Source organism: Thamnophis elegans, chromosome 4 (genome assembly GCF_009769535.1).
Source record: "Thamnophis elegans isolate rThaEle1 chromosome 4, rThaEle1.pri, whole genome shotgun sequence".
NCBI classification, from domain to species: Eukaryota; Metazoa; Chordata; class Lepidosauria; order Squamata; family Colubridae; genus Thamnophis; species Thamnophis elegans.
Window position 1 is genome coordinate 16,323,588 of NC_045544.1, and position 11,854 is coordinate 16,335,441.

General features: G+C 35.8%; 1 protein-coding gene across 5 annotated transcripts in view; it reads right to left on the minus strand.

Moving 5' to 3' along the window:
• The window catches only part of PHIP (pleckstrin homology domain interacting protein), an 84,420-nt gene that overhangs the window by 51,248 nt on the left and 21,318 nt on the right, over positions 1–11,854 (minus strand). For all 5 annotated transcript variants that reach the window (XR_004255309.1, XM_032216871.1, XM_032216872.1 and 2 more), the window contains exons 10-15: positions 10,648–10,718; positions 9,882–9,982; positions 9,751–9,791; positions 5,258–5,356; positions 3,104–3,257; positions 2,119–2,253 (exon numbers count right to left, since the gene is read on the minus strand). Coding sequence is in view for 4 of the 5 variants with exons in the window: in XM_032216871.1 (XP_032072762.1) it covers positions 2,119–2,253; positions 3,104–3,257; positions 5,258–5,356; positions 9,751–9,791; positions 9,882–9,982; positions 10,648–10,718 (601 nt within the window). In the remaining variant the exon portion in view is untranslated. The remainder of the gene's footprint in view (positions 1–2,118; positions 2,254–3,103; positions 3,258–5,257; positions 5,357–9,750; positions 9,792–9,881; positions 9,983–10,647; positions 10,719–11,854) is intronic.

Sequence of the window (11,854 nt, forward strand, 5' to 3'; positions counted from 1 at the left end):
TTAACTTCATATGACGTTTGCAATATGAAGATGATGCACATTTATTTGGCACATCTGGCTAACTTTATAGCTTGAAAGATAAAACTAGGTCAGGCCTGGCTAGAGCCAGCGTAATGTAAGCAGTATCACCGGATAAGCTACCTTTCCACTTGTATTGTGTGGAGCTTGCAAAACAGCTTTTGTCGAAAACAGCAAGACCCTATTGACACTACTGATCTAATGGGAGAGACTAACAGAGGATACAGGGGTTGTAAACCAGTTTAGGAAGCAAACAAACATCCTGGAAAGAAAGTACCAGCAAACCACTTCTATACTGTTGCCAAGAAAATCACATGGTCATAACCATTGAGCCACTGGGATACAAGCTACTTAGTACAACATCTTTACCATAAATATTCAATGCAATAGGCCAGTGTTTCTCAACCTTGTCAACTTGAAGATGTCTGGACTTCAACTCCCAGCATGCTGGCTGGGGAATTCTGGGAGTTGAAGTCCAGACATCTTCAAGTTGACAAGGTTGAGAAACACTGCAATAGGCCTTCCCTTTATGTGGAATATAAATAGAGGTACAGAACTAAGGTCAAGTGATGTCTTACAATTATTAATGCGCTAATAGCACTGATTAGCAATCAAAATATTGAATAGTTCATGCCTAAAGCAAATTGTACTGCTACATTTACATCAAATTTATGATAACACCCCCCCCAACTGCAAAAGCAAAATCCTACAATTAAAAACACAATTTTATTTTGCCTATTCATATGTATATATTTCTCAACCAAAAAAAAACAAAAAAGTGAAAAATGCAAACTATTTTGTCAGTAACAATGAGATAAGGAATTACCTTGTGCACCAGAAGCTTCTGCTTGATTTACAAAAACCCATTTGCTCTGAATTAGTAGATAGTGTACAATCCAAGGACAATTTAAAATTATAACATTTCAACACTTTTTTAAATATGGAATTCACCAAGATACCAGATACATATATACAAACTAGAAAGGGGACACATCGTTGTGGTTCTTTACGTGCCTGGATTAAAACCGTTAGAAATAAAATTGTGCTAGACAAATAGAACATGACAATTTTTGTCTATTATATCTCAGCTTAATAAGCCATAGCATGAACTATTTTTTTTTGTGTGTATATTGAGCTAATTTGCTTTATTCTTTGAGTAAGCAATGGTTAATACAGGAAACCTAAACAATTTATAATTTCTTGGCTCCACCTAAACCATGGCTATCAAATAGAGGTGTAAAGTCTTTGGATCTAAAGCAAACAAAAATGCTATTGGTCTGGTGTGGACATGCTCATAACCAGACCCAGTATTTATCTGTCAACAATCCTTTTGAAGAACTGCATCTTTTCCTGAACTTTTAGGCAGCTGCCTGGGCTCAGGAAAATACATGCTTTCACATTCCGAAGACAATTGAAGAGCCTAAATTGTTGTGAAGGGTTAAACTGTACTTTTCCGATTATATATTGAATTGTGGTTGTGTTTATAGTTGGGGTTAATTATAAACATTGCTAATTGATGTGCAACTTAAATGAAGACACTCCGTTCAGGTCTTCACAGAGTGAGCAAAACTATGAAGTTCCTCCTCATCACTTACTGGGCAAGGATGGGGGAGGGCTTCACAACTTTTTCCCCAATTTCTTTCACACACAAAAAGGCCCAAAGTTTACATTGTCCATATTTAATCCAAGCTATAAATTATATCTGAATAGACTGGGGGTTAAATATACATAGCAGGATGCAAAAGTTCAACTAATACTATGACTAAAGCCATTATTCCTCCTTTTGCACATTCCAGATATTCTGGCAATTTTGGGAGAACACAAAATTGGAGCTAGCTATTCTACTGGTATATCTTATTACCCAAATGATAAAGAGGATCTCCCAAGAGGAGTAGCATTAAATTTTATTCTTGGGATTACTATTATTAATAATTTGAACTGTTTAATCGCCTATTCAAAACATTTAAAGTAAAAAAGTTACTTTTTAAATTGCTTACTATGAATGATTAAACATTTACCATACAACTCTGTCATTTTGCATCAGATTAATAACAGCTAGAACAAGCTTTTGTAAGACATTAATACAAATAATATATTTACCATATTGAAGTATGAACGAATTTTTGTTCCCTTTGCCAAATCCCATACTATAACATTTCCATCATGACCAGCAGAGAAGAGAACCCTGGGATCAAAAGGGTGACTTTCAAGTACAAATACTTCATCTTCATGACCCTAGAATAATGTTTTATAAGTTAGAAATAAAATTCAGTTAAAGACATTGAACTATTTTACTAAATCAAAAAATAACCAGCCAGCCAATAAACCAAAGAAGGGATAATGCAGGATAGAAGAATAGAAGAAAAGTATCAATTGTCAATTTTCCCTATTTGCAATATACAAATTTTTATCAACAAAATGCTGTTCAGTTCAGCAAGAACTTCAGCTGTAGGAACTACTAGAATATAATTAAATAGTAGGATTTCTAATAGTGAATGTTCTTTGAACCCTCCACTATAACCTGATGTAAAATGTACAATTACCCCAACTTGGTTCCCCTGCCAGCAGGACTGTCCAAAGAAATAAGAGAAAATCTATAAAATAGTTTAATAATCTCTACCCAGTTTCTCTAGTAAAAGGACAGAATTTGAAACCAGGTCTCCAGCATTAATTCTCATCCATTGCAAGGCTTCTCAATTCATTTAATTATACCTGCTGGCAAGAACAACCAGAAAGAATCAGTGTACACTAATATATTTATTTTATCACAATAAGCTAGAATTCTAAAGAATGCTAGTTTATCATTACATGTAAATTAGTCTTTGCCTCCAATATATACAATATCTAAAAATGTTTATTTTCATGCATAAACATGTAAACTGTTAAGTTTATCGTACTGTACCTCCAAAAAATCATGCAAAAAACTCAAGAATGTGTTGTTTTTTTAAAAAGATTTTACTGTATAATACTTTGAAATTTAAATTCTATACTAAGTGTACAATCAAAACACCTCATTTTAATTGATTATAATTACTGTTTGAAGATAGCTATTTTCAGAAAATAAATCCTCCTATTTTTTCATTACCAGTAAAACATGAGTAAGTTGACCAGTGAAGGAATTCCAAACTTTCAAAGTCATGTTGTTAACTGCAGTAATAACAGAGTTGTCATGACGATCCCATGCCACCATAGTGACTTTCAATTTTGTAATTTTGTCTTCTACTCCTTGTAGGGTTTGTCTACAATGAAGAATTAACAGAAAATAGAAGCATTATAACAATGAGAAAATTTCCAAAATATATCTAAAAATTTAAAAGTTTTAGTTGAGGACTATAACAATATCAATATTAGGAATGAGATACAAAAGATTACTGGACAGAACAATCACCATAACTATGCAAGTCCCATTAGTTGATATGGATCAAAGTAGGGAAGCATTTAGTTCCCTGCTGCTGTGGTTTACAATTTGTACCTTATTTTTCGGCGTATAAGACGCACCTAGCTTTTGGGGAGGAAAACAAGGGAAAAATATCTGTCTCTGTCTCCCAGCAATTTCCCTCCTTGCAACAAACAACAAACAGTATAGACAATATACACTGTTTGTAGTGTTACATTTCAGACTATACTTGTACAGATGCTGTTAAAATTGATGTGCCTTTCTGGAAGTATAGTTATTCTCTGCTATTTAAAAGAAGATACAATAATACTGGGCTTCTGCAGATCAAGCATTTATTTTAAAAAGCTTCTTCATTTTGTTAAGCTGTCTAGAATAATAATAAAGCAGTCTTTAAAAAATAGGTCTAATAATTTGAATATTCTATAGGCATTTATAATTATTGACTTACCTCCTTGCAGCAAACAGCCTGATTAGCACAAGAAAAAATATCTGCCTCTGCCTCCAAGCAATTTGCCTCATGAAGCAAACAGCAAGTTTCACTTTCAATTTCTCCAGATCAGCTGTTTCAAACTGCAGGGATTGCTATAGCCTATTGCAGCCTCCCCAAGCCCCCATTTGCTGCAAGGAGGTAAATTGTTGGGAGGCAGAGGCCAAAGGGTTGGGGCTGGTGGGTGGGTGGGGTTACATTCAGTATATAAGAGGCACCCAAATGTTCACCCTCTTTTAGGGGGGGAAGGTGTGTCTTATACTCCGAAAAATACAGTAATTACTGTGCCCTATTACCCAAGAGATGGCAAATGGAGACTTAAGCAAGACTAGCACTTTTATTCATTCATAAAAGTACTGTAGAAGAGTAGGTTCTTATCTATCTGTTCACACCTGTGCCTATCTATGGCCCTATGTGAGAGGAACTGGAGCACTTGGCAAGTTTGCAATTCAAACTGCTGGGTTTCAGGCCAAACCTGGCTTTGAGAACTGGTCAACTATATCTTCCAGGGCCCCCAATGCATTTGTGTAACAGAACTACTGCCTCCTACCCAGGGGTGGGTTTCTCGCCCCGTTCCAACCGGATCGGTTGGAACGAGGCCGGCGGCGTCCTCGCGCACGCACGCGGCGTCCTCGCGCGCGCACGCGGCGTCCTCGCGCACGCATGCATGCGCGTGGTGCGTGCATGCATACTAGCATCTGCGCGATGCTCCAGCTGCTCCTGGAGGATCGCGCAGGCGTTCTGCGCATGCGTGGAAAGCGCGAAATTTGAAAAAACCGAGTAAGGAGCGGGCGCGGGTGTGCGGGCGCGCGCGGGCGCAGGGGGGGGGCTTCGCCGTTCCCGGAAGTTACTTACTTCCGGGTTCGGCGACCAACTGGATCGCAGGGACCGGTGCGAACCGGTCGAAACCCAGCCCTGCTCCTACCCATCTTTACCCAGCAGCGTATCTAAACAGTCTGTGTTTATTTGTATTTTTTACATCACCATGAAATTGACAGTAAACCCATCTCTGTGTTACTGATAACTAAATCACCCATAACTAAAAGCTGTGTCATATTTGGTCCTTCTTATTTTCTTTCTTCTTGAAATGACAGCAAGGGAATTGTGATTCTAGAAGTAGAACAAAACTGCTAAATTCTGTAAAATCTCATCTACTTATCTCTCCATCTCACCCATCATGCTTTCAACAACCTTGTTTCCTAAGAGTCAGGAATTCACTACACCAACTACAAACTCAAAATTGAAAGAAATCTTGGAAATAGTCCTAGCTTGTTCCCTTATCACAAAATTATTTCTACCTTAACATCAGTAACAGAAAACTATATTATATGTAGGTAAATACAAAAATAGTTTACCCTGAGGGGCGGGTAGCCATATCCAGTAAAATGCTTTTCCATTCCCTTCTCTTGAACATCCAGATACGTGCTGTTCCATCACGACTTCCACTTACAAATCTAAAAAGAGAGAGAAAATATATCCTCATACAGTGTATGTTTTCCCGTGAAAACATTTAGAACTGATCATAGAAATCCAAAATGTAGTTTAGTGATATTAGGCCATATAATTAATTTACAGGTTCCTAAATTTTAGGAATCAAACAAGTAGGATTAAAACACAAGGATATCCAAGTGTTTTCTGGTGAATTGAAACTCCTGGAAGAAAAGTAGGAAATCAAAGAAGGTAATACAGACAAGTACCAGGAAATGAGTCAGTGACTCTGTGTAGAAAAGAATTCAGAAACATAAAAGGCAACAGAGTACAGGTAGTCCTAGACTTACAACAGTCCACTTAGTGACTATTCCAAGTTACAATGGCACTGAAAAAAGTGCCATGACCATTTTTAATCTTATGACTCCTGCAGCATCCCCATGGTCACACGATTTACATTTGCATGCTTAACAATTGAATCACATTTATGACGTTTGCGGTATCCCAAGGTCATGCGATCACCTTCTGCAACCTTCTGACAAGCAAGTCAATGGAAAAACCTGATTCATTAACAACCGGGTTATTAATTTAACAACTGCAGTGATTCACTTCACAAATGTGGCAATAAAAGTCATAATACGGAGAAAAACTCACTTAACAAATTTCTCTTTTAGCAACATAGATTTTGGGCTTAATTGTGGTTGTAAGTTGAGGACTACCTGTATTACAGTTTTTAAAACTGTTATTATTTTTCAATAATTTATGAAATTGATAAGGATATTAAACTACATATGGACTTTGGTAATTACTTAACTGACAGCAGCTACAACTTTTTAAAATTAGTTTATAAATAGTAATTATAAGGAAACTGTTCAGAAAAATTACCAGCAACAAAATTCAAGATCAATTCTGTATCATTATCCCTGGGTTCCATTTCTTTCTATTTCAAAGTGCAGGTGTTGTCCCACAAAGCCCTCAACAGCTTTTCATATCTTCGCTTTGATACTAAGGTTCATGAAAGACTGCCTGTTACAAATAAACCTACACTATTATTAAACACTTCACTAGAAATCATGACCAGTATTATTTTGGTTTTTGAAAATGAGAAAATAACACACTAGATATTTTAAAGCTGTAAAATGCTGATAGGGAAATACTCTTGCCTATTGATTATCCTGTGTTTGGTGACCTTGAAACTATAGTCAAGGGTATTTATTTAAGTATCTAATCAACTCTAGACATTAAAAAGATTTTTAACAGAATATGTTACTATCAATGTTTATATAATACTGCTATTCCTTCTACTTAAAAGAACCAGCAGAAATAAAACATAATAGTTTAATTTAATTTTACATATTCACATGTAGTTAATATGTGTTTCTTGCATAACACCCCCCACACATAGATCATTTCCATTTCCCATTTTTAAAGGATCATAATCCTTCTTAATAGCAGTTTGACTTATATACCGCTTCATAGGGCTTTCAGCCCTCTCTAAGCGGTTTACAGAGTCAGCATATCGCCCCCAACAATCTGGGTCCTCATTTTACCCACCTCGGAAGGATGGAAGGCTGAGTCAACCCTGAGCCGGTGAGATTTGAACCGCCGAACTGCAGTCAGCTGAAGTAGCCTGCAGTGCTGCATTTAACCACTGCGCCACCTTGGCTCTTAAAGTGTGTGTGTGCGCACATGCACGTGTAAAACAACACAAACTACAGCATGCATGAACCACTTGAAAAATTCTTACTCACAAAATACATAATTTTCCCTATATGGAGAGAAATGTTCATAGGTCCATGTAAATGGGACCTGATTAACTATAAATTCAAGATATGAAAAGGGCATGTTTTGATTCCTGTTTTGATTCCTGTTTTGAAGGCAAACTTATTCAATTCAAATTGCTTGAACATTCAATTTGGAAAAAAAATATTCACTGGAAAGATATATTGAGGAAACAGTAAAACACATTTAGTTGCCTTATACTTTGGCAAAATAGGATGAAAAAAGTACCAAATAAGCTTGCTATATTCCAGGTTTCCTGGAATAGATTTTGAAAACATTCCCTAACATCTTCTAAGATAAATTGTCTGGAAATTGACCAGCAAATTAAAATTGTGCAGAAACGATGCAGAAAATTCCAAATTAAAAGCAAATGTTTTCAAAACCAATGTGAAAAATTATTTTCCACTTGATTTGTAACAGTAGCGTTTATTTCCCACCTTTTTATTTTAAAAAATAATTGAATGTGGTGAGCACATACAATACTCTTTCCTCCTAGTTTTGTCACAATAACAACTGTCAGGTGAATTGGGCTGAGAGAAAGTGACCATTAGGCATGAGAGTGAATAGTTACCTTGCTTTTCTAGAATAGTGTTCAATAATTTAGAAACGTGACACCATTGGATAAAAAGCTAGACTATTAAGGTTGTCCCTGACTTACAACAGTCCACTTAGTGATCATTAAAGTTACAACAGTACTGAAAAAAGTGATTTATGTCCATTTTTCAAATTTACGACCACTGCAGCATCCCATAATCATGTGATCAAAATTCAGACACTCAGCAACTAGCTCATATTTATGACGGTTGTGGTGTCCTGGGGTCATGTGATCACCTTTTGAAAACTTCTGACAAGCAAAGTCAATGGGGAAACTAGATTCACTTGACAACTGTGTTACTAACTTAACACTTGCAGTGATTCACTTAACAACCATGGTAAGAAAGGTTGCAAAATGGAACAAAACTCACTTAACAAATATCTCACTTATCAATAGAAATTTTTGGCTCAATTGTGGTCATATGTCAAGGACTACCTGTATTACAAACTTGGGGTAGTTGGCTTGGCAAATACTTTCTTGGGAGAAAATCCCTTCATCACTATTATACTTCAAATATGCAATCATAACTCAATGGTAATATTTTAATAGAATGGCATCATGAAAATATCTCACAAATATAGGTAATCCAAAGAAGGTGGAACAGAGAAAGTAGATTTCACAACCTTGTTACCCCTAATCTTAAAAAAATATTTTAAAAAACAAACAGCCATAAGAAATAAACCTTGCCTAATCATAGTTTAATTTACTTTATTGTCATTGCATCTCGTACAATGAAATTAAATGCCATCTTTAGTGTACATTATAACTATAAAAATAACAACACAAATACACATCCTTCACATTCTATATAATTGAATTGAAAACCCGATATTGCATTAATATTGCACTATACGGTAGAATTCAATATAGTTACTGCCTTGGGATAGAAGCTGTTTTTCAGCATATTTGTCCTTGTTTTTATTATCCTGTACCGTCTGCCAAATGGTAATAGTTCAAAAAAAGGTGACCAGGGTGAGAGGGATATTTAAGAATGTTTTGAACTTTCTTAAGGCAGCGGGATCTATATAAAGCTCTCCCAAAGAGGGGAGACGGCAACCAATGATCATCTGGACAATAATGTTAACCCTCTGGAGTGCTGTCCTATCTGCCACTGTGCAACTGGCAAACCATACACAGGTGCAGTAAGTTAAAATATATAAAATATATTTATATATAATATAAACTATGGTACAGTGGTAGAAGGTCAAACATAATCATGCCAAATGAGGCTTCATCCAATAGCATGGACTAGGTTTAACAGCCTTCAACCCATATTCAGAGTGAGGGTTAAATTAAATTCCCAGTTGTGTAATATTCCATTAGCACAAGAGAGAGCAAAATTAGGATTTGTAACAGGCTGCCGAAAAGAAGTTGTAAGCTGAAAAATTGAATGAAGACCAAAGCAGGATTTAACAAGGTGATAAAACTGATCAAATCATTCAAATCCCCTTGGCATCCTTTAAATAAAGAAATGATGTTACAATGTTTTTTGTGCCTACTGCAAATCCTGGTGTACTGAAGATCTCAAATCTTCATAGCATTTTATAGCTACCCGATTTGATGTATGACTTCAAAACAGGTTTCTGCTTTAACAGTATGCTTTTATTGAAGCTTTTTCAAATCAAAGCACCTTTTCAAGCTTGGCACAATCCTACCTATCCATGCAAGAATACAAAGAAAGTATCAATAAAATTAATGAAGGCTTTCTTACAAGACCTTTCAGAAACAAAGTTTGTTGTGAAATATGTATCTATAAGTATCTTTCTCATAAACAAACCTTAGGCTACTTCAGTAATTCAGCCAAAACCAGACACTGAATCTATCAATTATTAAGTAAAGCACAATATCACGTACATTTAATGGGAAATAACTTCCATACTATATAAACTATGTTGCAGTATGCAAAATTTAAAAAATGCTCAAAGTATGTCTAATTATATAATTTGATAATTAAATGTTGAATGTTAACAATTATGTAACAGCACAGTTTTCATAAAGGTAGTTCAAGAGAACATGAGATTCATATATAAATAATTTGCTTACCGATTACTGGTATTAGAAAACTGAATGCTGTCCACTTTGTCCTGTGTGAACAAGAAAAAAATTAACAACATAACTATAGGTTATTAATTTACTTCAAACAAAGAGCTAAACAATTTAGAGAAGGTATTTACAGTATGAAACTCCAACTCTGATATCTTCTCTGGCTGACCTGATCCAAAGAAATAAACCCTAATGATATGATCTGTACTTCCGGTGGCCAGAAACATTCCACCTAAAGAAAAGCAAACATAAAAGAAATATCACTATATCAATTTGCCAAGGAGATTTACTATAATACTATAATCTTATACCATGTTCTTTTATAATATTAATATTAGTTCCATTCAACTGCAAACATGCAGTATATCAAACTGACTCTCTACTACAATCATACATCTGTTTCCTCTAATTTATTCCAGGGTGCTTCTCCCATGAAGAAACAAAACATGACTAAAATTATTTTTACTACACAATGGGTTTTCAGCTAAGTATTACAATTCAAGATAGCAAGATAGATTCAGATACTATTACATAATTATTTCTAAACTTTCATAGGCACCAGCTAATTGAGAACCAGCAGAAGGTTAAGTGAAAACTCAATGGGTGGGCCTTTCTCTTGGTCAAACAACCTACCAAAACCTACCAAATAGGATTGTTGTGAAAAAACTGTGGAAGGACTATATGTATGTCACCTTCAGCTGTCCAAAGAAAAGCAGGATAGAAATGCAGGTAAAGCGCTTATGCATCAGTTAAGAATATTGCCATTTGGGGATTAACAGGAATAAGATCATAGTGGGAATTTTTGAATTATAAATATTATATATTATAAATAATTATAATTTTTCATTATATTCAGGTAATACAATTAATTTGGGGGAGAATAATTGTGCAATTTACCAGCGCTAAATGAAGAGCAGATCATTTGGACTCCAGGTCTTGGCCGTTCTGTAAACTTTGTTGGCCTTGGACTGCAAAGATTTAAATATATATAATTAAATATATTAAAGTGATTTAAAATAACTGAATTAAACAGTAATTATTACAAGAGTAAACTAATTATGAGCAAACATTTCTGAGAGAAAGTGAATGAGAACCTCTTTCAAAGTTTCTGTTTTAGATTTGTTTATCATTTATAATAGGATTTATTATAGATAAAAATGTGATAGATAGATAGATAGATAGATAGATAGATAGATAGATAGATAGATAGATAGATAGATAGATATAGACAGACAGACAGAGTTTCCCTGAAAATCAGACCTACCCCCAAAATAAACCCTAGTAAAGGGGTGGGTGTGGTCAACATAGCAGGCGATAAGCAGGCGTGGGCCAATAGTGTCTGGCAGCAACTGTAGCCTACGCAACACAAGTGAGTTGAGTACCTATAAAGCAGTAGACAGAAGTAGAGGCGCAGGAGATCCAAACATACTGTGTGGGTAAGAAAGCCAAGTGTGGTTGGCCAGAGCGGCAGGCAGACACAAGCTCATCTTCGTATCTCTTAGCTTGCCTGCAACCTGCACAGTGCGTTGGGACTGCCTGTCTTCCACTCCATGCCCTCCGCTCTGTGCAGTCCTAGAGTGCGCCAACCAAGGGACCGGTAGGCTGCTGTAGCTGCTGCCAGATACCGTCAATCCCTGTGTGCTTGCTGGCTATTGTGTGTGTTCCAGGGAGTGAGGCACTCAGCTGGGCTGATCACCCTGAAAGCATGTTTCCCCAAAAATAAGACCTAGTGCTTTGGGATCAGGCAAAAGAAAATAAGATTGAGCCTTATTTTGGGGGAAGCACGGTAGACAGACAGACAGCAAAAGCCAGTGTATTTTATAGTCAAAATAGCTTGGATTTAATTACATTACATGCCTCATTATAGCTATTACATATGCTAAAAACTAAGGAAGAGCAACACTGTTAATTCCAAATACTGCATTAATTGTCAGAAACTTTGTCCAAGAAGGACTAGAAATATTTTTATACTCAAAATAGCTTAGATTTAAAGATATTTTATGACTGGAGGAAACTTCAATATCCCCAACTGGCATTAACATTTTGATTTATTCCCATTGAATTAAACTAAAACCCCATGGACCTCTGCAGGATATAAAAACTA